At 28.8% G+C, this 25,144-nt stretch overlaps 3 protein-coding genes across 3 annotated transcripts; 2 read left to right on the forward strand and 1 right to left on the reverse strand.

Moving 5' to 3' along the window:
* The first annotated feature begins 381 nt into the window (after positions 1-381).
* LOC113370434 (TNF receptor-associated factor 6-like) lies at positions 382-13,602 on the forward strand. The gene is made up of 5 exons (XM_026611098.1): positions 382-529; positions 602-735; positions 806-1,118; positions 12,767-13,293; positions 13,376-13,602. The coding sequence occupies exons 1-5, from the start codon at positions 485-487 to the stop codon at positions 13,557-13,559; spliced, it is 1,203 nt and encodes a 400-aa protein (XP_026466883.1). The 5' UTR covers positions 382-484; the 3' UTR covers positions 13,560-13,602.
* Positions 13,603-14,716: 1,114 nt separating this feature from the next.
* On the forward strand, positions 14,717-16,236 carry LOC113369978 (polyprenol reductase-like). The gene is made up of 5 exons (XM_026610611.1): positions 14,717-15,240; positions 15,295-15,486; positions 15,544-15,681; positions 15,828-15,991; positions 16,103-16,236. The coding sequence occupies exons 1-5, from the start codon at positions 14,904-14,906 to the stop codon at positions 16,193-16,195; spliced, it is 924 nt and encodes a 307-aa protein (XP_026466396.1). The 5' UTR covers positions 14,717-14,903; the 3' UTR covers positions 16,196-16,236.
* A 99-nt stretch (positions 16,237-16,335) lies between these two features.
* LOC113369977 (tumor suppressor candidate 3-like) lies at positions 16,336-19,209 on the reverse strand. Its single transcript, XM_026610610.1, has 6 exons — positions 19,039-19,209; positions 18,686-18,976; positions 17,231-17,371; positions 16,870-17,161; positions 16,447-16,612; positions 16,336-16,366 (listed from the first exon to the last, which is right to left on the reverse strand). The coding sequence occupies exons 1-6, from the start codon at positions 19,117-19,119 to the stop codon at positions 16,351-16,353; spliced, it is 987 nt and encodes a 328-aa protein (XP_026466395.1). The 5' UTR covers positions 19,120-19,209; the 3' UTR covers positions 16,336-16,350.
* Positions 19,210-25,144: the final 5,935 nt, after the last annotated feature.

Consider the following 25,144-nt stretch of genomic DNA (forward strand, 5'->3'; position numbering starts at 1 on the left):
TATTTTTTCGAAGTAATTTTTTTTCAAAAATGTTAATGGTTTTTAAAAAAAATAATAATTTTTGGTACGGGAAGTTCCAGCAATTTGCCTTAAGGCACGATGCCCTAATTGCCTTAAGACAGAATTCCACTTACAGCTAGTTTATCTATTTATCTATGGCGATAGCCATGCGATAGTCTTCATGCTTATTTATCTATGATAGTCTTATTTATCTTTGCGATAAACTGCGCTCACTGCGCTATAACGGACGAATCATTCCCTATCTATAAAAACGTAAAAATGAAGTAAGTGTATCGTATATATATAATGTATTGTCTATGGACCCATCTGTCAAAGGAAAGCAATGAACCACGAAAAAACCCTAGATAATATGAAGAGACAATAAAGAAAGAACCTTGTTAAAATGTTTCGTGGGAGGCTTTCTTTATAATTTTTTATTTATCAAATTTCAGTAATTCAAAAGCCTAGTGATAAATTTTTTAAAATGGCATCATATTCCAGTAGAAACGGTCCTCAAGAAAATACAATTGTACAGTTAACGTAGTGAAACAAAGGAAAGCAGTTTTCTTTAGAAATTTATTAAAAAGTTATTCTTTTGTAGACTATCATAGGTCAAGGAAATAGGAATCCAGAGGCTCCTTATGAATGTCCAGTGTGTCTTAACTGGTTGAGGGATCCTTCCTTAACCTCTTGTGGCCATCGTTTTTGTAGAAAATGCATTAATTCATGGTTACAGTAAGAATGTAATATAAGTAATTCGAACCTTTTTAATTTTTTAACAACTTTTTTTTGTTCTATGTTATAGTCGAGAAGGAAAATGTCCAATAGATCAGCAACCATTAAATTCTGAAACAGACATTTTCCCAGATAATTTTACCAGAAGAGAAATTTCTCAAATCAAGTCACCTTGTTCATTTACTGCTTTTGGGTGCACAGCAGTTTTGCCTTCATTAGATATAGATTCTCATGAAGCTAATTGTCTATATAGATCAAAATCAGAGAAGAGTAGTTTGGATGAACTTACTTGTGCATTTAAATCATTAGGATGTGATGATAAATTTAGTAATCAAAAGGATTTGGATAATCATTTGAATATTGATATAAAAGATCATCTAAATGTAAGTATATAGATATGGTAATGATATAACAACTTAAAATTTTACTACTTCAAATAAAAATAACAAATTGATTTCAACCAATTTGTATCAAATATGTGATTAATTGTGAGATTTGATAGTTGATATTTGCTAGTTGCTGATTTGTGATATATACATTCTGAATCTAATTTAATATGCCATTCCAAAAAAAATTAGGAATATCAATCATTAATTAGTCTCACAAATTTTAAAATACATTTCATTTTCACAGCATCTGATCAATTTGGTCAATAACAAATTATTCCACTTACGTGACACTTAATGTAAGGTAAACGTACCATATTACAGGATGTTAAGGAATGTTTGACTTTAAAGACGAATTTTAGAGAAAATAGGAAAGTGGACGAACTAAATCTGTTATATTTTATTAATTAGACTTTTAAGATTATTATAAAACAAGATTTTTTGTCGTAGAACGTCATTTATAGAAATAATCGGCATTTTGCTGAACCACGCGTTTGTCCCTAATTCCGTGATAAAATTCGGCTCGTGAATATAATGCCGGGAGTCGTTGTACGTTATTCCGTGATAGCGCACGATGCTTACATTTTTGATCGTATTGCCTTGATAAATATAGTTATAAAAAAGGGTTATTAAAAGTGCGGTTAATTATGAAATAATACTTTGATATGATTTTTAACATTTATTTAGTTTTATAAAAGTCATAAAATTATAAGAAGTTAAAAAACTTCTAAAATAAAAATAAAATAAAAGTTGGTATTATTATAGTAATAGCAGTATAATTATCATTATCAATACTGTTTCGGTAAATCAAATAAATGAAACAATAAAGGAATAATTTTTAACGGCAATTAAACAAAAATATAAACTTAAAATAAATATAAAATTTAAACTCAAAGTAAAAAAATTAAACTTGTAATAAAAGTTACAATTCTGTCAACAAACATAAATCTTTAAAGACTTTACAATAATCTTTAAAGACTTTCAAGTTAACAATAACTACTAGCTCAAATTAGGTTTGATTGGGAATTTTGTATGTTTTAGAAGCTTTAAAATACATTTAATATAATATGGCAAATTTCTTTTGAAGCCTTTTTTCCGGGTTTTGGGTGAATATTTAATTGGAGCCATCGTTCTTTGAAAAACTAAAAGTCCGATTTGAAATCATACCCAAATAAATTTACTGATCTTGAATATAATTTTAATAATATTTAATAAATTATATTAGACTATTAGAAAGTTACTGCATTGAAGAGTAGCCTCGGCATCTTATTTTCGAGTAATTGCAATTCATATTAATTTAATAACTTACGATGTATGTTTGTTTTAATAATATGCAGGTTATATAATGGTTATATTCCGAAAGCTTAATTGGATTAAAACTATCGTGTAAACAGGAATGAAACATAAAATTGATTTGCCAGACGTTTTCTGCGGTAAATTAATTTTTTGTTTCTTGACCCTTAATGAACATAATATTAAAATTACAGACGTACTAAATTGATTTGAATTTAAAACAAAATTAATGAATAAATTGGCGTCTGGCACATATTTGGCAGCGCCCAAAAATGTCTGGCAACAAAAATGTGAATCTGGATAACTTATTCAAAGTCAAAAAATTAAAATTGGACTGAAAAAATAAAATGCTATAAACTAGTATCATATTGTCAGACATTTTTGCTTGCCAGACATGGTTAACAACCGCAGAATCGTCTGGCAAATTAATTTTACGTGTTTTTACCCTTAACGAACATAATACTAAAATTTCAGACGGACTAAAATGATTTGAATTATTAAAAAAATTAATAAATAAATTGGCGTCTGGCACATATTTAGCAGCGCCCAAAATGTCTGGCAACAAAAAATTTGAGTCTGGTGAACCTATTCGAAGTCAAAAAAAACGAAAATTGGACTAACTAAAATGCTTTCAAAATTTTGAAATCGCGCTGTACAGATTGGCTGCGCACTAATTAACGCAACCACTTCCAGCTGCCAGACGGCGCGTACTCTAACCAAGAGAGCACCAAGGACCACATACCAAAAAACCAGCCTGACTAAAATGCTGGCTCGAAAACGTTGCTACCTCCCGTACTATAAGGATCTTAACTGTCCGTAAAAAATTTGATTAAGAAAAACATCTAACATTGTTTGAAAATTATGAGCTTTTAAGGTCAACCTAGAGCTTTGCAGAAATTATGGCCACTTCTTGGTTGTTGTGGTTAGCTTTTATTAATTTTTATCTTTTAAACTTAGGAACCGTAACTGTAAATAACATTTCCATAATTGCTAATGCTCTCGAATCCTTTTGTTCCGCATAAGCTTTTGGCAGGTTCCTAGTTTTACTTAAAAATGATGAAAGATAGTTAGTTATAGATATATTTTCTATGACTAAGCGAAGCAAATACTGACGCCACTTTTACTAAAATCATCATAAATAAGTAAAATTAATGTAATAATAAATAATTTTAACTTAGTTTAGTTTAAGTTCATTGAAATAAAAGTCACACAGAAAAATACCATTTTTTTATTATAATAAATGTTCAAAATGCTTTCCATCTGCATCAATAAATGCCCTATATCTTCAATAAAGATCTGTTTATTAGCCGGTTAGTAGCATCAGTATTCGCTTCGTTCAGTCATAGAAAATATATCCATTATCTATCTTTCAAAACCGATGTTCGCGGTTACAGTGGCAAAATTTGAATGAACACAATTAGTGAAAATTTACCACAATAACCAAAAAATTGTGATTATTTCAGCAAAGATCTAGGTTGCACTTAAAAGCTCATAATTCCTAAACAACATGAGACATTTTTTTTTCAGGACAGTTAAGGTCAATACTTCTGGCTTGACGCCAAGGTCTGGGACACCCTGTATATATATACATATGTATATGTAACATTCGTATTCTCTTTAGAATTGATTTTCTTTTCTTTGATGTTACTGATCTTGCTGCATTATGTGAGAGAATTAGTAGTCATAGAAGTACAATAATGTATTTTTATTAACGATGTACGTGAACGCAACACTGAAATTAAAAAAAAACTAATGATTATTTGTTATTTACAAAAAACGTAAATTGCTGTTAAAATCTTTAAATGATCTTAAATTCGTCGTATTATTGGTTGCATTGTTTATACTCATTCTTTACAACTTTTATTTACTAAATTTGATAATAAAATATTATAATTAAAATGTGTATGAAAAAAATTTAACTGAAGAATTTAAATAATGAATATCATATATAAAAATACTCTAATATTATATTAAATATACTTTATTCTATACCATATACTAAGTCACTCAATTATTTTATATATAAAAATAGTGCTCTTGATCAAATTATCCGCTAAAACTCGAAAACGGCTAAACCGATTTGGCCAGTCTTAGTCTTGAAAAATTCGTGCCAATCCAGAGATTATCGGAAAGGTTAGATAATATTTCTAAATCGCGTAGAAACTTTACCTTTTTAATTTGAAAATTTTTGTAGAAGCCTAATTTGAAGAAAACAATGGACGGTGGTCAATACGTCAAATGTCAAACGTTTTTGACATGTGGTGTTTAATTACGTTTAATAGGATGTTTTACGTGAATAATACTTGATTATGATAAAATTGTCGTACTCGTAAGTAGCCTAGACAATATTAGGGGTTCGTTCCATCCGAGCCAATCTGACAGTCCGAAACTGTTTCAAACTAGACCAAACCATAGACCTTATACAATTTCAATTGTATTGTATAAGGTCTATGGACCAAACTCATTCTAATTTTTTCATGGCAGTTGGCAATGGTTTGGTTTGGATACATGCAACGCGTTTCGAACTGGAAGCTCCTTAAGGTGCGTCCACATCTAACGAACGAACATGTCGAACTAGAAAATACAAAGAAGAACGAACAGGAACACGAACGAACGCGAATAATTCCAAACAAATGCCTCAAAGCAGTGAGGGCTTGAATCTTTTTGTTCGAGGATGTACCGTGAAACGTCAGATTTATTATTTAAAGTGGCGGGAAAGAGCAAAATTATTTAAAGTCATCAAATTTACAAAATTAGTCAATAACAGCAATATCTTATAATAATCACCACATAAACTAATGACTGCACATTTTAACATCAAAAAAGAAAAATGTTTTTCTATATTCGTGGTAGCGTCCACACTGCACATGCGAGTTCAAACATGAACGAACAATTCCCTTTGATGTACCGACAAGTTGAGGAACATTGCTCGCCTTGTTTGTTTATGTTCGTTCGTGATCGTTGTGGCTCCACACTATGCTGTTGCCGTTCGTTCTGGTACGTTCAATTATGTTCGTTCGTGTTCGTTCGTTAGGTGTGGACGCACCTTTACGCCCGTTCATCGTTTGATGTTTGATCATACATAAGGAATAAGTTTTTCTTTATCTGAAGATTAATCATTTCGACTTTCACTTAATTTTCCTTTTTACCTTTTTTATTGCATTAAATTCCAACAACTATTTTTGTTAATTTGAATGCAACGCGTTTCGAACTCGGAGCTCACTCCAACAACTATTTTTAATTTAGTTAATTTGAATAATTTTCACCATTAACTTGTAATATTTTACAGATCATATTTTAATAATAATAATTATTATTATTATATATAATAATAATTAATATTTTAATACATATATATAAGTTTAATATATATATATATATATATATATATATATATATATATATATATATTGAATGGTAGAGTCTTGGATTTGTGTATATTTTGTAGAGTTTCGAACAAGAATGCAAAAAGTAATAAAAAACAAAAAAAAAAGTTTTTTAAATAAACTATTTCTTTAATTATTTATTTATTTACTGTCGACGTTTCGGAACTAGGTACGTTCCATCTTCAGGACATCTGTCAAGAAACATGATCTTGATGAGATTTAAGCAAACAATATGTTTGAGAAAAGAAAATGGATTTTTCTTAATTAATAAATTAGTTGAAAAAAAATAATAATGTACAGAAATGTGATAATATGCTCAAAATGAAAATGATAAAAATAAACGAGTGGATTATCTAACAGGATATTAAAAATGATATTTTTTTTTTGAAAGTTATAGAAAATTTTAAGAAAAGATTAATGACAAAATTGAATTAATTTCCTGTATGTTTGAATATACGTTAGCAATTTTTCAATAAACAAGAACAAAAATGAATTTATGAGTTATTTTTCAGCCGAATAAGTAAATTTTGTAAATTAAAATTACTATAAGTTTTGTCTTTTTTAAAATTATTATTTGAAAACACAAACAATATTATTCTCACGATCGGATCGATCGGCTGTTGGTAATAAAATAAATCTGAGACTCAAAATAATAAAAAAAATCCACGCTTCATTCAGATATGGTGGTGTTTTGAAAATGGTCAACTATAAAATAATAGTCATTGCAAAGCGAATTGTTGTCTAATCTTTTATTTATGGCCGTTTCATTGTATAAAGATATTAGGCATCCTTCGCTAAATCTTCTTTTAAATAAATTATTTTCGAAATGTAGGATCGTGGGATTGGAAAAATCAATGTTATGTTTGAGATGATTAATGTGATCCGTTAGTTGTGTTTTGTTCTGGTTCTTATTTTTGGAGTTATTTTTGTGTTATGTTTTTTTGTGCAAGTTTTGACTGGTTTCACATATGTAGACGCAATTATAATCTAGGCAATTAAGCTTATAAACTAGATTACTTAGGATTCTTGGGTTAAATTTCAATTTTAATTTTGTAAAAAGAGTTGAAAAAGTGTTTTCGGAAGTACAAACTACTCTAATATTATTTTTACTGAAAAGTTTTCTCCACGGGTAATGTAATTCTTTAGTGAAAGGTAAACTTATAGTTCCGACGTAGTTTTCAAGGTTTGGATTTTGAATTGAATTATTGTGACGGTTTTGGAGATATAGGATTCTATTTTTTGTTATGGATTGGATGAGGTGTTGTGGGTAGGAGTTTTTGGTAAGGATTTGTGAAATGAGAGAGAGATTCTTCCTTAAAAATTTACTGTGTGATAATAATAATGCGTGGTCTATTAAGTTTATGATTGCGCCTATTTTGATAGAGAGGGGGTGGTAAGAATGATAATTAAGATAACGGCCTGAGTATGTTGGTTTGTGATACCAATCAGTTATTATATTTTCATTTTCGCGCAAGAGTTGGACATCTAAAAACTGATAGATTTATTATTTTCTAATTCAGAAGTGAATTGTAGGTGTTGGTTGTAGGCATTAAAAGAATTTACAAGAGTTGCTGTGTCACTGTTTGGGATGCATGTTATTATGTCATCAACATATCGGTAGTACTCTTGTAAACTCTTTTAATGCCTACAACCAACACCTACAATTCACTTCTGAATTAAAAAATAATAAATCTATCAGTTTTTTAGATGTCCAACTCTTATCCAGTTTCATTTTATAGTTTTTAAATTCCAACATCAGTTCAGACGAGAAAACGTCGAGAAAGGTCAAATTTTGATATATATATATATGGTAAGGAGCGTCTAATTTAACTTTGAGCACTTATATTGTGAAAACTAAACAAAAAACATAACAAATAACACAAATCAAATAAACAACTATCTGACTATGTTTAGTACAACTTCCAGCATTCACTACAGAAGCAATCACCATAGAGATGTGTTTTTTTGCTGTTTTTTTTTTTTGAATTTGTCACTTGGTCTTTTTTATTCCATAGGCGGGGTATAATCGGACGGCCGGAGCACAAACAATTCAATATATTATTTTTAATTTTAAAGGGATTTAACAAAATAATAGTTACATTATTCAACCAATGCAAAATATAAATTTTATGAATACATTTTTTACAGAGATAACTTTGTATATAACCTTGATTTGATATTTTGCCAAAATATTCATCTATAAATATTTATTTAATGTTTCTCTTGTAAAAATGTCAAGGTGATGGCTGGTTGTACATTTTTTCCCTCTACTTTCAAATATTGTTATTAAGAAATCCTTAACTTTACTCGTTTTTGGTATATTGGTGTTGGACCTTTTTACCTTCGGACCTTTAAACCTCGCTCTATCTTATATATATATATATATATATATATATATATATATTTGAATAGTCTTGAATTTGATGTTGATATATATGTTTAATTTGAGTTTAATATTCGGGCGTAACATCAATAAAAATAAATATTTTTATTGATGTTACGCCCGAATATTAAACTCAAATTAAACATATATATATATATATATATATATATATATATATATATATATTAGGGTGGTCCTTAAAATGGTCATTTTCGAATTCCCTTGCTCCCAGGGGCTCAAATGGTTCCAAATAGATAAAAAACAATTCTCTGAAAGTTTTAGCTCTTAATATTAACGTTTAGATAGAGCGCAATTCAATCAAAATTTTGTATGGAAATAGCATGAAAAAATTTTCAAAATTTTTTTCAAAACCTTTCTCTATCAATATTTGTGTAACAAAAAATACTAAAAAGCAATAATTAGTCTAAAAAATACCTTGAATTTTCATGTATATACTTTTATACGTATTCTTTCAGAGATATTATAATGAGAAATTTTTTTTTTTTTAATGGATTTTTTTATGAAATCATGAGTTTTTTGAAAATTGTTTGTACTAATGTTATGGTATTTTCTAGAATCCATCAAGATCTCTCAAACCAAGTTAATTCTAGATGGAAAACGATTATTTTTAATTTTGGTGGAAATGGCACTCATAAACTATTTGATTTAAATGAAAAAAAAAACATTGTATGCGTCTTTTAATTGCATGATCGCTCACTCATTTTACACGCAGAAGTACTTCTTTTAAAGCTTATTTGGAGAATTATAAAAACCCATTTTCATAATTAACTTAATATTGTTCCTACAACACTGTAAAATAGCGATTTATTAGGATTTTTATTGATATAATTTTGTTCATTACATAATTTTCGTTAAAATGTATATTTTTGAAGATATTAGCAAAAAACGATGAAAAACGCAAAAAAGAAACAAATTTTCAGTAGCCAATAACTTGAAAAGTTTTTGCTTTTTTGAAAAACATTATTAAACATTTTTCTCTTATAATTAGTTCTTTTATCCACACCCAACGTTATTACACCATTGAAAAGAAATGGCATCCCCCGGGTAGTGCAAAGGAGTCTCAATTGTTTTCACTTTTGAACTTGAGAGTAAGATGAGCCTAATTCCAAAATTCCAAACGAATTGGAAAACAGTAAAAAAAAGTTCAGACCGAAAGCGCTCCATTTGAATTTGACATATGAATTTTTGACACAATGAAACTTTTTTTTTTTTTTTTTTTTTAATTTTTTATTTTCAATATCAATCAGAATACATGACTATTCTATGAGCTATTTGGCTTATGTCATTCACTCACACACATAAACACACACTTGCAAACACACATATAAATTTATCGGATCAATATTACAATCATATTTAAAGAATCACTTCAATAAATGATTCAATTATTCTGTTCATATTATCTAAGGTTCCTCCATATTATCTTCGGGCAGCTTCTTCTTCAGTCTTCTAGAAGTTGATGTCTCAAGAAGCTGAGAGACTATATGGTTTGAATGATGTTGTAGTTTTTGAAAATGTTTTATACTGTTGATTTGTATTATTTTGTTTATAAAATCAATATGAAGATCGTCGTGTAAAGTTTTGTTACTAACAAACCACGGAGCATCAGTAATCTGCCTCAACATTTTCGATTGGGCACGTTGCATTAACGCTATGTTGGATTTGCTTGCACAGCTCCACAATTCAATGCCATAAGTCCATATGGGTTTTATTATTGCCTTGTAAATTAGAAGTTTATTGTCAATCGACAAAATTGACTTGCGTCCCAGTAGCCAGTATAGTTCAGCGGTTCTAATTTTTATAGTCTTTAATTTGGCGCGAATATGGTCCTTCCACGTGAGCCTGCGATCTAAATGCATACCTAAGTATTTAACTATAAAAACCTTTCAATTATGTGACCCTCTCTTGGCGCCGAAGCTGGATGCGCCACTGGATTGGAAGAAGTGGTGATTAGTTTTTGGCAAAGGCAGGTTCAGCTGTTTCGAAGATTCGGAGCTAAATGTACAAAAAATTGCAGTTTTTAGGAGAACTAAGCATCCGATTTGAATGATTCAAAAAACTGTCTGCTTGCGTTGACAAAACAATTGCTTTTGGGGAAATTTTTTTTTCCCAAAAGCAATTGTTTTACCAATACCAACTAGTTAATTAATTGGTCCTACCACATAGTCCTAGTTTGTTGTCATTATATCTTAATCGGTAATTGGTAGACTAGCAGACTGGTATGCAGGTAAACTGGCAGACTGGTAAAATAGCTAAACAGGTAGATAGTACATACGTAGACAGATGAACAGGTAGGCAGTAAATTGGTAGATAGGTAAACTGGTGGACAGGTAGGTTCGAAGAACATACGAAATGGTAGACAAGACAATTGATAGATACAACTGGACAGGACACTATACAGGTTGACATGTATATTGGTCGACAGTAAAATGGTGGACAGTAAAATGGTGGACAGTTAAACTGGTAAACAGGTAAACTGGCGAGCAGGTAAATAGGTAAATAGATAAAAGGTAGATAGATAGATAAGTAGAAAAATAAACAGGTAGGTAGGTAAATTCGAGATTATATAAAATGGTAGACAGGACAACTAGTAGATAGACAGAGATGTAGACAGATAAACGGGTTGACAGGTAAATTGGTAGACACGTAAAAAGGGTTCACATGTGAATCAGTTGTAGGTGAAGTAAAACAAGGCAAAGTAAGAATGGGTACTGCTAATGTTGAATAAAAAAGAAGAATTTTGCAAAAAATGGGTTTTTGTTAATTATTCTATGGGCTATTGAGTGATATATTGTCGAATGATGACTGAACTTGCGACCAATGAGAAAATCCATCTGTTGGTTTCTTATAATTTTTTGTTAGAAAGGAATTTTTGTATATTCAAATATAATGTGAAGTAATAAGTGTGAATTCACACTTATTATTTCTCGATCTTATATGTGTTTACTCGATCTTATATGTGTGCGTATGTGAACAGATTTTTCGCCGTAAATCGACGTTTTCTCAAAAACGGCTGGATAGATTTCAAAAATTTAAAAGTCATTTGATGTATCTCAATGAGGACTAGCGTTTATCAATTTTGCGCGACGATCAGCCAAGCCGTTTCTTTGTAAATAGCAGAAAAGTGAAAAAATTTTCGCCCACGTTTTAGCCCGCAGTTCTGAATCGATTTTGAAAATTCAAAATTCGAAAGATATTGATCGGGAATCGTGCTGATTAGTTTTTGGTAAAGTTCGGCCGGGCCGTTTTCTTGTAATGAAGTGTTAAAAAAATTTTTTCGACGATTTTCATGATTTTTTTTGACGGTAGAGACCATAGTCTTGTAGATCATACTAAAATATTACGGCCCTACGACAACTCGTTTAGCTTTAAAAATTTGTCAAAGTTTGTAAAAATTAATATCGTTTTTTTGGCATTTGTTAAAATTAGACCTTTGATTGACATTTTCTCAAAAACGCCTGAACCGATTTCAGAAATTTAAGCCATTTTATGTATTTCAATGAGGACCATCATTCGTCAGTTTTGTGCGACGATCTGCCAAGCCGTTTCTTTGTAATTTGGAAAAAAGTGTTAAACTTTTCGTCCACATTTAAGCTCTTACTACCGAATCGATATTAAAAATTCGATAACTGTTCGAAAGATATTAGTTAGGAATGATTCTGATTAGTTTCAGATGAAAATCTACCGAGCCGTTTTCTTGTAATTCGTTGTAGAAAAAAAAATTGAGCCGATTTTTATGGAACTTTTTTGATGATATTTACCATGATCTTATACAACTTATTGAAATATTACGGCCTTACGACAAGTAGTTTAATTTTAAAAATTCATCAAAGTTTGAGAAAATGTGTAGTGTATTTGACGTTTGTTAAAATTAAAATTAGACGATTTACTTGGTATAACGTTGCGTGGTATAAACTGCAACGAAAACTGGTTCAATTATAAAAATTGTTGATTTTTGAAAATTGCTTTTAGAAAATACTCCGAGTTAACGTGTTCGTTCGCTTTCAATTATAAATCCACTAGGAATACTTTTAATCACTCATAAATTAATTTATTTTTTATTGATTAAGTCGATTAATTGCACATACCGGAAAGTTCATGTAACTTGCCTCAAGGCAAAATACCAATACGTAGTTTGTACACATTCACATTATATTAATGCATGATGCGATCTGGGGGACTATTTATGCTTATTTTATCGGTTAGATTTATAAAACTTGAGGAGGTCTTTCTACTGGTTGAAAATTGTTAAACCACAAAATTTCAAACGTTTTTGCTACCTAATTTGAGAACATGAATGCATTCATGATTCAAGTCTGAAATGTAATGACTTGTATTGATTCGGAATGGAGAACAAATATCTCTATATGGGTTGATTCAAATCAAGCACAGTTTGACCTGTTTAAAATAAAATCAGGTACAAGCGCAATATAATAAAATCAAATTATTGTTGTATCGTAAGAAATATGTAAAATTATTTGAACAAATTATAATAGCATCTATTTTCACGTTTACTTGTTCAAATTATAGATATTAAATTACCAAGTTCTTTTAAATTCCAGTTGCTCCTGAATGCCTACTCCAATAATATAATACCTTCTGTACATAAATTATGGGATGCAAAAAAGAAAACTGATACTAGTGAACCATTTGATTTGCACCCTGATATAAATTCACCAAGTCTCATATATGCATTATATGAACGAATCGTAATTTTAGAGCAAAAAACTCAAGAACAAGATTTACAGCTCAAATCTTTGGCTAACAAAAATTTCAATGCAGATATAGATAAAGCCATATTAGAAATAAACGAGGTACTTGAAACTAAATATTGTAATGGTGTGCATTTATGGAGAATTCATGAATTTAACACAAAACTGTGTGAAATGAAAAAAAATCCTGATATTATGTATTATAGCAAAGGTATTTTAACATCTCCTTATGGGTATGGTTTTTGCGCCAGGATAAATGTTTCAACTAAAGAACCAAATTGGCTTGCATTGCATGTTCATATGATGAAAACTGAGAACGATTCAAGTTTGAATTGGCCATTTAGTGGTAGAATCAATTTAACATTGGTCCATCCAAGGTATTTTACCTTCAATAAATTCCATACTGATACAAATATATATAGCATTAGATTAGATGATCATGGATTAATATATTTTTAGTGAAGCTTCGAGATCACAGCAGGATACAATAATGTCCAGGTCTGAAATATTAGCTTTTCAGCAGCCATCTAGTGATATTAGCCCAAGAGGATTTGGTTTTCTAAATTATACCTCACTATTGTGTATTGATCAATTTCTTGAGAAGGATACTTTAACAATTAAAATACATATACAAGCAGTATGATGGGACATAAATGATCTTTATGCTGTTTGTATGAAAGGGTATGAGAAAGTTGCATGCATTTAAACATAATGTATTTTTTTCAGATAAATGAAAAATAAATTAATAGTTATATATCAAAAATGCAAAATATGTTACTTTTGGACAAAAAGATATAAATTATTATAAAATCAATGTAATATTATAAAAAAAATTATACTTATATATTAAAAGATAATTCTATACTAATTTTATTTTACTTATTTAAATATTACAAAAGCTTGAATAATTTAAGTTCAAAACAAAAATGAGTTATGTATGATATTTTTTATCTTTTGTTATCTCAATTTGTAATTTTATTATCCTCAATGCATTTTCCAAATTGCTTCTTCTTCTGAAAATTTTTTGTGCTTGTGATTTATTTTTAGTCATTGAGAAGCCAATCATGTTGTGCATAGCAAGCGTTTAAATAGTATAATTGAATTTGAAAGAATGATTGGTATCTATATTAGAAAAGCATAATCTCGCTACAAAATTGTAGACTCAAATTTTTGTCTGTTAAATAATGTTATACATGAATATTAATAATAAAAAAATAAATTAATTTAGGAGTGATTAAAAGTATTCATACACCCATCTATTTTTGCTACTCAGTTTGTTTTTTTTTTCATTGTTATTACATTTTTTACATATTTTTCTTTTTCTTGCTTCATTTTTAAATAAAGAGTGCATTATCCATTCCTTTATAAAAAAATGTATATACAGTTTTTTTATAATCCAGATCTGTAATCATCATCATTAATATTGTTCTATATTTAAATATTGTCTTTGACATAAGAACCTGATGATGGAACGTACCTATAGGTACGTATATAGATATATGTATATTTGTAGATATATACAAAAAACTTACTGTTTTTTATTTATAGGATTATTGTCATATTTATATATATATATATATATATATATATAATAATAATAATAATATAATATAAATTTTATACAATTATAAAATTGTTAGTCTTGTCACCTCTCTATTTCGATATATCCGGTTAAAAATGTTAAAATTTGTTGAAAAATTGAACTGAGCGCCATCCAATGATCACTATGCGCACCAGGTGTGTCTATGATATGTCAAATTGGCGTAGTGCCACTACACCATTGCACTGCATAACCGCACTACACACATGTACTCTTGTACACTTTCTTATTTTCTATTTCATGTGCCGCTCACACAAGTTATTTTCTAATTCGCGTGAACCGTTATTTCACCTCGAAGTGATTCGTTCTCATTCCATCTTCCATCGCTTCTACACAGCATGTTACTATCATATAGTTTCAACGTACTGCTTATGAGATATATTGAAAATGTTTCAATTGAGTATTATTGATGCCATTTTTATACAATTTGCTTTGGTCATTGTAATTTTTGGCAATTTGTTACATTTATTAGAGCCCTATGTGCCTGTTTGTATAAGGCAAGGTTTTCGGTATGGAAAATTCGGATACAATGGAAATGCTTGTGCATGGGTTTCTTGGATCGAAATACCGAAGTCATACTTCAAGCATTTTTATATCTCGTCAACATTTTGCTCGTTTTTTGCTCTCTGTATTGCAATGTATGTTTATTGTTTTAATGGAGTGACTCCAGAATGGTTCCTGGGATTTTTAAATTTTTGGTGCTGTTCTGAAAGAGTTGCCACAGGTAAAATCATATATATTTTAAAATTGGGTTTTATTGATTTAAATTTTATTTTAGTTTCGAGGACATCTACATTTTTTGCATTACTACTTCTGTACCTGCAATGTTTGCGGAGATTATATGAAACCCATTGTATTCAAGTTTTTAGTCCAATGGGCAAAATGAATATTTCTCATTATATTGTTGGCCATTTTCATTACTTTGGGGCAGTCCTAGCTATTTTAAGCAGAGCTAGTGGATTCACCAAATGTATATTTACTTTATGAAAATAAATAAATGCCATATACAAATTATTGATTATTTCAGATGATTTAGAAAGAAATACTACTACCGCAATTGATGTCACATTTAATATTGCAATTGCTGGATTGTTTCTATATGCTTGGATTAACCAATTCAGAGCGAATATCACTTTAGCTAACTTGCGGAAAGATAAAAATTCTGGTATTTCGAAGCATTAAATGTGATATTTATAAGAAAATTATTTGATTGTAGCTATTTGTGTAAGACTAAAAATTTGCTAAATGATTCTTCAATTAACAATATATATCTCAATAGATAATAATACAAAATTTAAACTTTGGTTACAGGATGTGTTGTAACTCACAAACATGTTGTTCCAAATGGAGGATGGTTTGAAGTTGTTTCATCGCCGCATATGTTTTTTGAAGTATTGATGTATATATCTCTTGGTATAATTTTGCACAATAACCTCTCGTGGTGGTTTGTAATGGCTTGGGTTTTGTCAAATCAGGTATTTTTATTGATATATTTTAATATTTTGAAAGTTATGATTTACAAAAACAATTAATTTGTCCTTACAAGACATAACAAATTTTAATTAATATTGATTTTGTTTCAACAGACATCATCAGGCGTTTTTGCACATCAATGGTACAAAGAAAAATTCAATGATTATCCAAAGGTTAGGAAAGCTATTTATCCCTATGTTTTATAAGAAAAATTATATAAAAGAACAAACACTTAAAATGCATGACTGATTAAAATGCATAATAGAAGTATAAAATAATTATATTTATTTATGACCTTGTATACAATATTTTAGATTTATAAATAATGCAAAATGTGTATTTTATACTTTTATAAACTTTATCACTTGAATAAGAAACTGAAAATAAAAATATATTTATATATAAATATATAATTTAATTTTTATAATTTTATAGGTACATATGTTTTTTTTATTACCTATATGGATATCCTTGGGCCTTTGATCTAAACACACTTAAAATAAGAGAGAAGAATACAACTACTAGAATGAGCCCTGCTATTGCAAATATTCTTCTCTTCCGAATATCACTTTTTCTTTGTGCTGCTTCTATCATTAAAATCATACCTAAAACAACACAAGCATCTAAAAAGTTGTTAAGGACTTGAATACAACTCTTTATTTTTGTTGTATAACTCTATTTTTGCAATTATATGAAAAGTTAATTTAAAGAAAACATGCAGCTTAATATTATTTGAATCAGATATATGATTCAAATCATATATATGACTTTTAAAAAATTTTCACTTGTTTGTGATGTTTGAATTGCAAGAGATGTACATTTTGTAAAGCAAATTATGCATAGGTGCTATAAATCAAAATAAAATATTTCAAAAGGATACTTAAGACTAAAACTATATAAGTTTCAAGCACAAATTGCCCTTGGGATGATCCATGGATATAAGCTATGCCCCCATTTTGGGCTTTGTGGACAAAGGGGGGGCCTCGAATATGATTCCACATTTGTCCTGATACCATAACAAAGCAAAACACAACTGCACCTAAAGCCCAAGGTTGTTTTTTATATAAGAAATCTAGATTGTTCCTTCTCAGATAAAGGAATCCAGATACCAAGACAAACAGCAAAATCATTGCAATTGTTCCAGAATAATTAGGAGGACGAAATATACGAATCTATAAATTAATATACGAATTAAAATTTTAATGATAAAAATATCTCTCCAGTGAATAAAAAATAAATACTTGAATATCAGTTCTTTCTCCAATCCATTTTGAAATAGATTCTGCAGCAAATCCAACTCGTTGTATATCCATTGTGTCACTAGGCTTAGGCTTGCCTTTAGGAGGGAAATGTATGAAGACAGGAGCAGTGTTCAATCTTAGCTGTAATTACAATTATAATAAATGATACAATAAACATGTATACATACAGTGGCGTCAGAACCGTGTGGGCTAAGCCCACCCATCAATCTGAAAATATGAGATTGTCTGCAATGTCTTTAGAAAAATAAAAAAAAAAAACAAGCCCATTGGCTGCCGCGAGCCCACCCATCAAAAATTTGCTTCCAACGCCACTGTATACATATGTTAGACTACAAAAACATTATGCTGAAAATCCTGAAATAATATTCATTATTATTGATTATAGCTTGCTTATGAATAAATAACAGAAACCTGGTTTGTCAATTGATCACTCTCCTTTTTGAAGAATTGTGGATCGATATATATATATATATATATATATATATATATATATATATATATATATATATATATATATATATATATATATATATATATATTGTATATATATATATATATATATATATATATATATATATATATATATATATATATATATATATATATATATTCTCAAGTATCAAATACTTTTATGCAAATTTAGCAAACAAAATAAGAATAGCAATGAATTACAGGCTTGCAATACATATATCTACATACATAGATTCATTTTGTTCTAGTATTAATAAGCAAGCACCCACTTGATTTTTTATATCATCATTTTTTAATTTTAATTTATACTTTGTTATATCATCCCCAATGACCATTATATATGGTCACCTCTAATATAAAATAGTGTAATATGTAAATTAGGCAAAGGTGAACTTAATAATATTAAGTTAATTATATATATATATATATATATATATATATATATATATATATATAAGTGAATATATTTTTATATTCACTTAATATTTAATTTGTAAATCAACTCACTCAAAAAATGTACATCTTGTAAAAAAAAAGTCCGCATTAAACAGTGAAGGTTGGAACAAAAGTATGACAAAAACAGTTGATAGACATCGTATGTTCAGAAATAGTATAGTTTAGTATGAAGAAATGTAGAGTATGCTGGCATTAACCGATAGTTAATTTTATTAAGGTCATTTATATTTCGAAGACAAACAAAGCTGAACTTAATTGTAAAGACTAAGATGGAAGCTTGCAACTATGAAATTAACCATAATCAAATGCGTGCGCTTGGTTTCAAGAGAGGACTAGAGAATCAGTTATTGATCTTTTTATCAGATTAGACTGTATTTTAAAGCATATTTGACTAAATTCAGATAATGCAAAACATGTTGTCTTAAAATAAAACTGATTAAATATATATATATATATATATATATATATATATACATATATATAAAATAAAAGTAAAAAAATTAATACCATTTGGAAGACATCAGATCCTTCATCAAAGTCCACCATTGCAAAGAATAGTTTACTAGAATACAGTTGCGAATATCTATAAGAATTAGCAATAATAGTGAATTCATCACTAGCATGTCTGCAGATCATACATTGTCTGGCAGGCGCCATAGCAGTGAACATTACGACAACTGAATAGTTTCGAGGGGTGGTCTTAATATAATCTCTAAACTTATTGCCATTAAATCTCATCACAGATTTTTTTGTATTCATATCCAATAATTGTTGTACTCTCTCAGACATGGTTAATCCCTGAAAATATTAATTATTTAATTCTTAGTACTTAACTATAAAGGCTAATTTGCGATACAAACATTTCGAGTTTTGGATTGTCCATTTAATGTAGGAATTATAAGCGCTAATATAAATAAACTTATAAACGTTAAGACTTTCATATTTCCTATATATTGTAAATTTAAAAAGCAATTTGCATTTTTTTCTATGAAGCGATATCTCCTTCCACGTCAAAAAGTCAAACACGTATTCAGAATTTGACAGCAAATGGTTTGATTTGGTATCTGTAGTTTACAGTGAGAGCTATGGTCGAAAAATTTACTCAAAATATTATTAATAAACAAATTTCAAGAACTTCCCGTACGGTAATTAAACATTCAAAAAATGCAAATAACCAATAATTATTTTAAATAATTTCAAATAGATTATTTTTTACAAATGCTTATTAAATTGAGCGTATTCTAATGGTATTTTACAAACGACTCGTGCATTTTTACAATTTTTTTTAAAATCTTGAAATTTTTTTAATAGTTCAAATTTTTGGAAAAAATCATTTTTTTTTAATTTTTTGAGAATTTGGAAATTTTGGATAATATTCGTTTTTTTTTAAATCTCAAATTATTCTCAAATTTTTGTAAGAAAACGTTTTTTTTTCTAATATTGATATTTTTTGAAATTTTTCAAAATTTAGAATTTTTTGAAAATTTTGATTTTGGTTTTTTCAATCATACAAATCGGCTATTCAATACAATTGCTTAAATCATTTCCTTATCTATGGCTTAAATTGTTTAAATTGTTTCAATAACAATTGTTTGAACCATATAAATGAACTTCAAAATTAACTAGTTAGTATTGGTATTTAGCCTTGAGGCAAGTTACATGAACTTCCCGATATGTGTAAATAATCAAATTAATCAATAAAAAATAAATTAATTTATGAGTGATTAAAAGTATTTCGAGTGGATTTATTATACATAATTGAAAACGAACAAACACATTAACACGTAGTATTTTCTAAAAGCAAATATTCAAGAATCAATAATTTTTATAATTGAACCACTTTCCGTAGGACTTAAATGATTATACCAAGTAAATCTAATTTTAATTTTGGCTAACAGAAAAACTACTAATTTTCCCAAACTATGATGAATTTTTAATATTAAACTACTTAAGGCCGTAATATTACAGTAAGTTTTATAAGACCATTCGGCTTAAATTTTTTTAAGCAGTTAATTACAAGAAAACGGCTCGGTAGATTTTCACCTGTGGCGATATCAAGCAGACTGGTTTTTTGTAAAAAAACAATCGGACATGTCATGTATATTTTTGATATCGAAATATTTTTACAGTTAATAAATTTATATTTTTTTATTATGTTGGGAGTTTCTAATTAAATATATTATCATAATCATTACAACTCCCACATCGGTGACAACGACGAATCAAAACAAAATTTGACATAATTTATTGGATTCCACAATTCTGGACTCTTATGTCAAAGAAACCAATGATCCTGATTTGGATAAAGAGCCAACTTCTTTCTCTGATCGGAACTCATCAGATACGAATGCAACGCTTGCAGAAATGGAAACTGTACCCATAAATTATGCATTCTAAACATTAAGTTATTCTGATATAACTAATACCCATTAGATCGAGAACATTATGCAGAATATGGAGTTGATGGCAGGTCAAATCACCACATACGGTGGATCTGCTGACGAAACATGGAAATTTGTAATTGACCAGTATTACAACACTGGTCTGCTATAATCTGCTTTCCCACCACATTTTTATAACGTGTTTCCCTGTATTTTTTTTTTTAAACTGTGAGATCAACACTGGGCAGGGAGTGTGTGGCGATATCAAGCAGGCTGGTTTTTTGTAAAAAAACAATCGGACATGTCATGTATATTTTTGATATCGAAATATTTTTACAGTTAATAAATTTATATTTTTTTATTATGTTGGGAGTTTCTAATTAAATATATTATCATAATCACACAACTCCCACACACCTAAAACTAATCAGTATTATTCCTAACTTATATCTTTCGAACAGTTTTTGATTTTTTAAAATCGATTCGGTAGAATGAGCTTAAATGTGGACGAAAAGTTTAACACTTTTTTTCAAATTTCAAAGAAACGGCTCGGCAGATCGTCACACAAAACTGACAGACGATAGTCCTCATTGAGATACATCAAATGGTTTTTAAATTTTTGAAATCGGTTCAGGCGTTTTTGAGAAAACGTCGATCAAAAGTCTAATTTTGACAAATGCCAAAAAAACAATATTAATTTTTGCAAACTTTGAAGAATTTTTAAAATTAAACGATTTGTCGTAGGGCCGTAATATTTTAGAATGATCGACAAGACTATGGTATCTAAAAGAGAAACTTTTTATGTCAATAGATAGCATGATCCTGAACAATTTTACGTTTTTACGGCAAGTAGTTTAATTTTAATAATTCATCAAAGTTTGAAAAAATATTATAGTCAAAATTTGTATCAAAAGTTGCTTTTGTGATCAAAGCCGATTATTTCTATAAATGACGTTCTACGACAAAAAATCTTGTTTTATAGTAATCTTAAAGGTCTAATTAATAAAATATAACAGATTTAGTTCGTCCACTTTCCTATTTTCTCTAAAATTCGTCTTTAAAGTCAAACGTTCCTTAACATCCCGTAATATGGTACGTTTACCTTAGTTGAAATATTATCTGAGCCGCTCAGTCGACTTTTTGAAAAAACTGAGATATTAGTGCGAAAGTACTCAGTGTAATCATAACTGTTAGTGATAATAATGACTTTTCGGAATAATTAAAATTAACACTGTGAAACATAATTTTTTTTTAACAGCTGAATAATAACTCATTTATTTCAGAAGACATTTTGATTAACTCCATTTTGTAGTGCATATGTTCCGGCTGGACCGGTTTTCGGGTTTCATGAATTACAAATAAGGATTTGATAAAAACATAAACCCTAAGATTGTTTGGCAAAAAACTGTAGAGTCTCAAGGATGTTACAAACTTACATACTAAAATTCGTGTACCCGGCAAAACAGAAATATTAAAACTGTGTTAAGTTTATTGAAACTTGTTTAAAATACGGAAATAAGAGCTAAGTCAATTGAAATGAAATTTCTGGTCAGTGGAAATAGCTATTTACCTATTGACTCTAGATTATTGAGTCACGTGCAAAAAAATCGAGACATTTTTTCACTAGATAATTGGTACAATATAATAAAAACATGTAAAAGGAAAGTGCCATTTTAGCTAATCCAAATATTCCACGAAGATTTTTTATCAACAAAGCCATTAGAACAATCACTAACAGAAAAGTAACCATTACAGAGTGTCCAGTAAATTTATAAAGTTAGAAATCTTATATAAGCCAATCTCATATAATTTAAATGTGTCTATAATGAAGATATTTTAAAGCTATTAATATAAGAAAGTCTGTACCAGGTTGACCAAAATGTTTGAATAATATACAATAGTCATTATTATATTATAAAGCTAGAACTTTAAAAAAGGAAAAATTGAGAGACATAAAGGACTTGCTAAAATTCATTCCCCCCACTACGAAAAATTGTCAGAAATTATTCTAATCATAATAGAATACAGCTGATAGAGAAAATATTATTTATAGAATTGCTGATTAATCACAAATAATATATTACAACAATTAACATTTATTTTTATGAAAATGCTTTAACATAAATATATAAGAATTAGGTTTATTATTTTTTTTTTCAGTTGACAACTTGATTAACTCCACAAGTCATATCAAATCTTTAACTTGAATTATAATTATTTACTCACTATTTACTGTAATTAACCTTATATACCGTCACATGTAAGCTATATATGTATTTATACGTTCTACATTATATTTTCCAACTTATATTATTACAGGAATTTTTAAAAGCAATGTGCATTACTTCATCGCTTTTCTCCACTTTCTGTTTTTTGGAGTTAGTCGATGTGTGCACTGAACGGCTCATCTAAAAATCTAAATCTCAAATTCGGTTGATTAAATCCGAAATACACATTTCGAGAAGTTCATGCAAATTGCCTCAAGCGAAACGCCACTTTTAACTATAGTTACTTATTAGGTTCATTTATAAATATTTACTTTTTATTATAGTAAAATATAAGTAACTAGATCATAGATAAGTAAAACTAGATATTAACATGTGGTGCTGAGGCCCAATATCATGGAACCCCATTTTCTCTTATTCAGGTGCGTAACTAACCCAAATCAGCCGTATCAAAAATACGTGGTTCCTGAGCTGGGGGGGGGGGGGGCAACGAGCGCAATTAGAAATCAAAACAACATTTTTTTTAAATTGAATAATTTTAAGGTAGTTTGCTTTTTCTTTTGTTATCAAGAGGCAGTGGCGTCGGAACCGCGTGGGCTGTGTGGGCATCAATTTCAAAAAATTATATGGGCTAATATCTCTAAAAAAAAAAAAAAAAACGGGACCACTGGCTATCTAAAAAAAAAAAAAAGACGAGCCCACCCATCAAAAATTTCGTTCCGACGCCACTGTCAAGAGGTATTGAACTTGAACATTTCTGCTGCAATATTTCTGCAAGCTCTAGCAATCAATTCAATTAGTAAAGTTTTCGCACATACGATAATTTAATATTCTTGTCAACAAATCTATAAAACTAATCCAGTTTATACATTCTTCATCGAAAATTGAAATTTTTATAGTTATATTTGTAACATTTTTATATTTGTTTTTGTTACTACTTGAATTGTCTGCATGACGCGCAAGTTTAATATAGTTAGATTTTGATAAATAAGATCAACTAAATCATTTTTAGATTTCTTTCTTCGCTGTTTCAAATTATTATGCTGTAAAACCTAAATAATATACAGCACATAACACATATGAAAAAATTAATTATAAAAATATGTTCAGAAAATTTTCCATTATTGCCCAAGTATAGAAATATATTTATTTGCCATTTTTTAAAAAAATTTCTTTTTTCTACTCTTTTACCCCATAGGGTGCAAATACACCCAATGTCTCATTTTAAATTATGAGGAATTTTCAAAAATGAAAGCTACATTATTTACCCAATGCCAAATACAAATTTCATTAGTACGTTTTTACAAATATTATACCTAAATATTAATCTCTGCTGATGAATGGTAAAACCTATTAATTTAATTTATCTCTTGCAAAATTCCTTATATAAGTAGTTTCAATTATAAAATTTTACAATATGACTTATAAAAAACTAGCATTTTATTAAGTAATCTTTTGAATAGACTGTGCAAATTATAATTTTGTACAATTAAATTATAGTTTTATAAAACATGAAAATTTAGTGAATTAGTTAGCTAAAGAAGTCGAAATATTTTGCAAAAAAGATGGATTGCAGTAACTATTTCAAAGAACAAAAGACAAAAGATAATGAAGCGTTATTATGATGAGTTATCACAAAGTTATTATGATGAGTTATCACAAGATCTATTAATTTCACAAACCAAACAAGGATTTCAAAAACTTCGCGACGTAAATAGCAACATTTGTCTTTTTGAAATGGAGAATTAATAAACGTTTCCGGAAATCTGTCGATTTAATTACAGCTAAGAAATACTATAAAAATATCTCATAAGATCATGACCAATTGATGGCTCTAGAAATAGGTTTGAATTCAAAAATCTAAGAAATGTGCAGGCTTGCATCCAGTTTTCCCAACGAAATAGCAGCATGCATTTTTCTCTTGGCCCTTCCAGTTACAATCGCAACTGCTAAAAGAAATTTTTAAAATTGAAACTAATTAAAAATTACGTAAAAACTTTAGGAACTTTAAAACCAGACCTGAATGTTCCTAGTGACGGAATCTTTATAAAATTTGAAGATTATTAAATAATTTAATTTTTCAAAAAAATATATACTCTTCTTATGATGGGAATATATATCTGCAATCATTTGTGAAAATTCAGAATATAGGAGAAAATTAGATAGATAAATAATAAGAATGATAAATAAATATTCTTTTAATTTTATGTATTTTATATTTTGTAAAAAGAGAATTTCTTCTTGAGGGGAGCCTCCAAACAAATTTTGATACGAGGCGCCGCCAAGGCACGCTACGCCCTTGCTCTTATTAATATCAAGTTGATCGTTCATGTCAAAAACCCTGATGGCATATACAAAAA

Source organism: Ctenocephalides felis, unplaced genomic scaffold (assembly GCF_003426905.1).
Source record: "Ctenocephalides felis isolate EL2017-DRISC unplaced genomic scaffold, ASM342690v1 CF-g0.4_SCAFFOLD_01492, whole genome shotgun sequence".
In the NCBI taxonomy this organism is placed as follows: domain Eukaryota; kingdom Metazoa; phylum Arthropoda; class Insecta; order Siphonaptera; family Pulicidae; genus Ctenocephalides; species Ctenocephalides felis.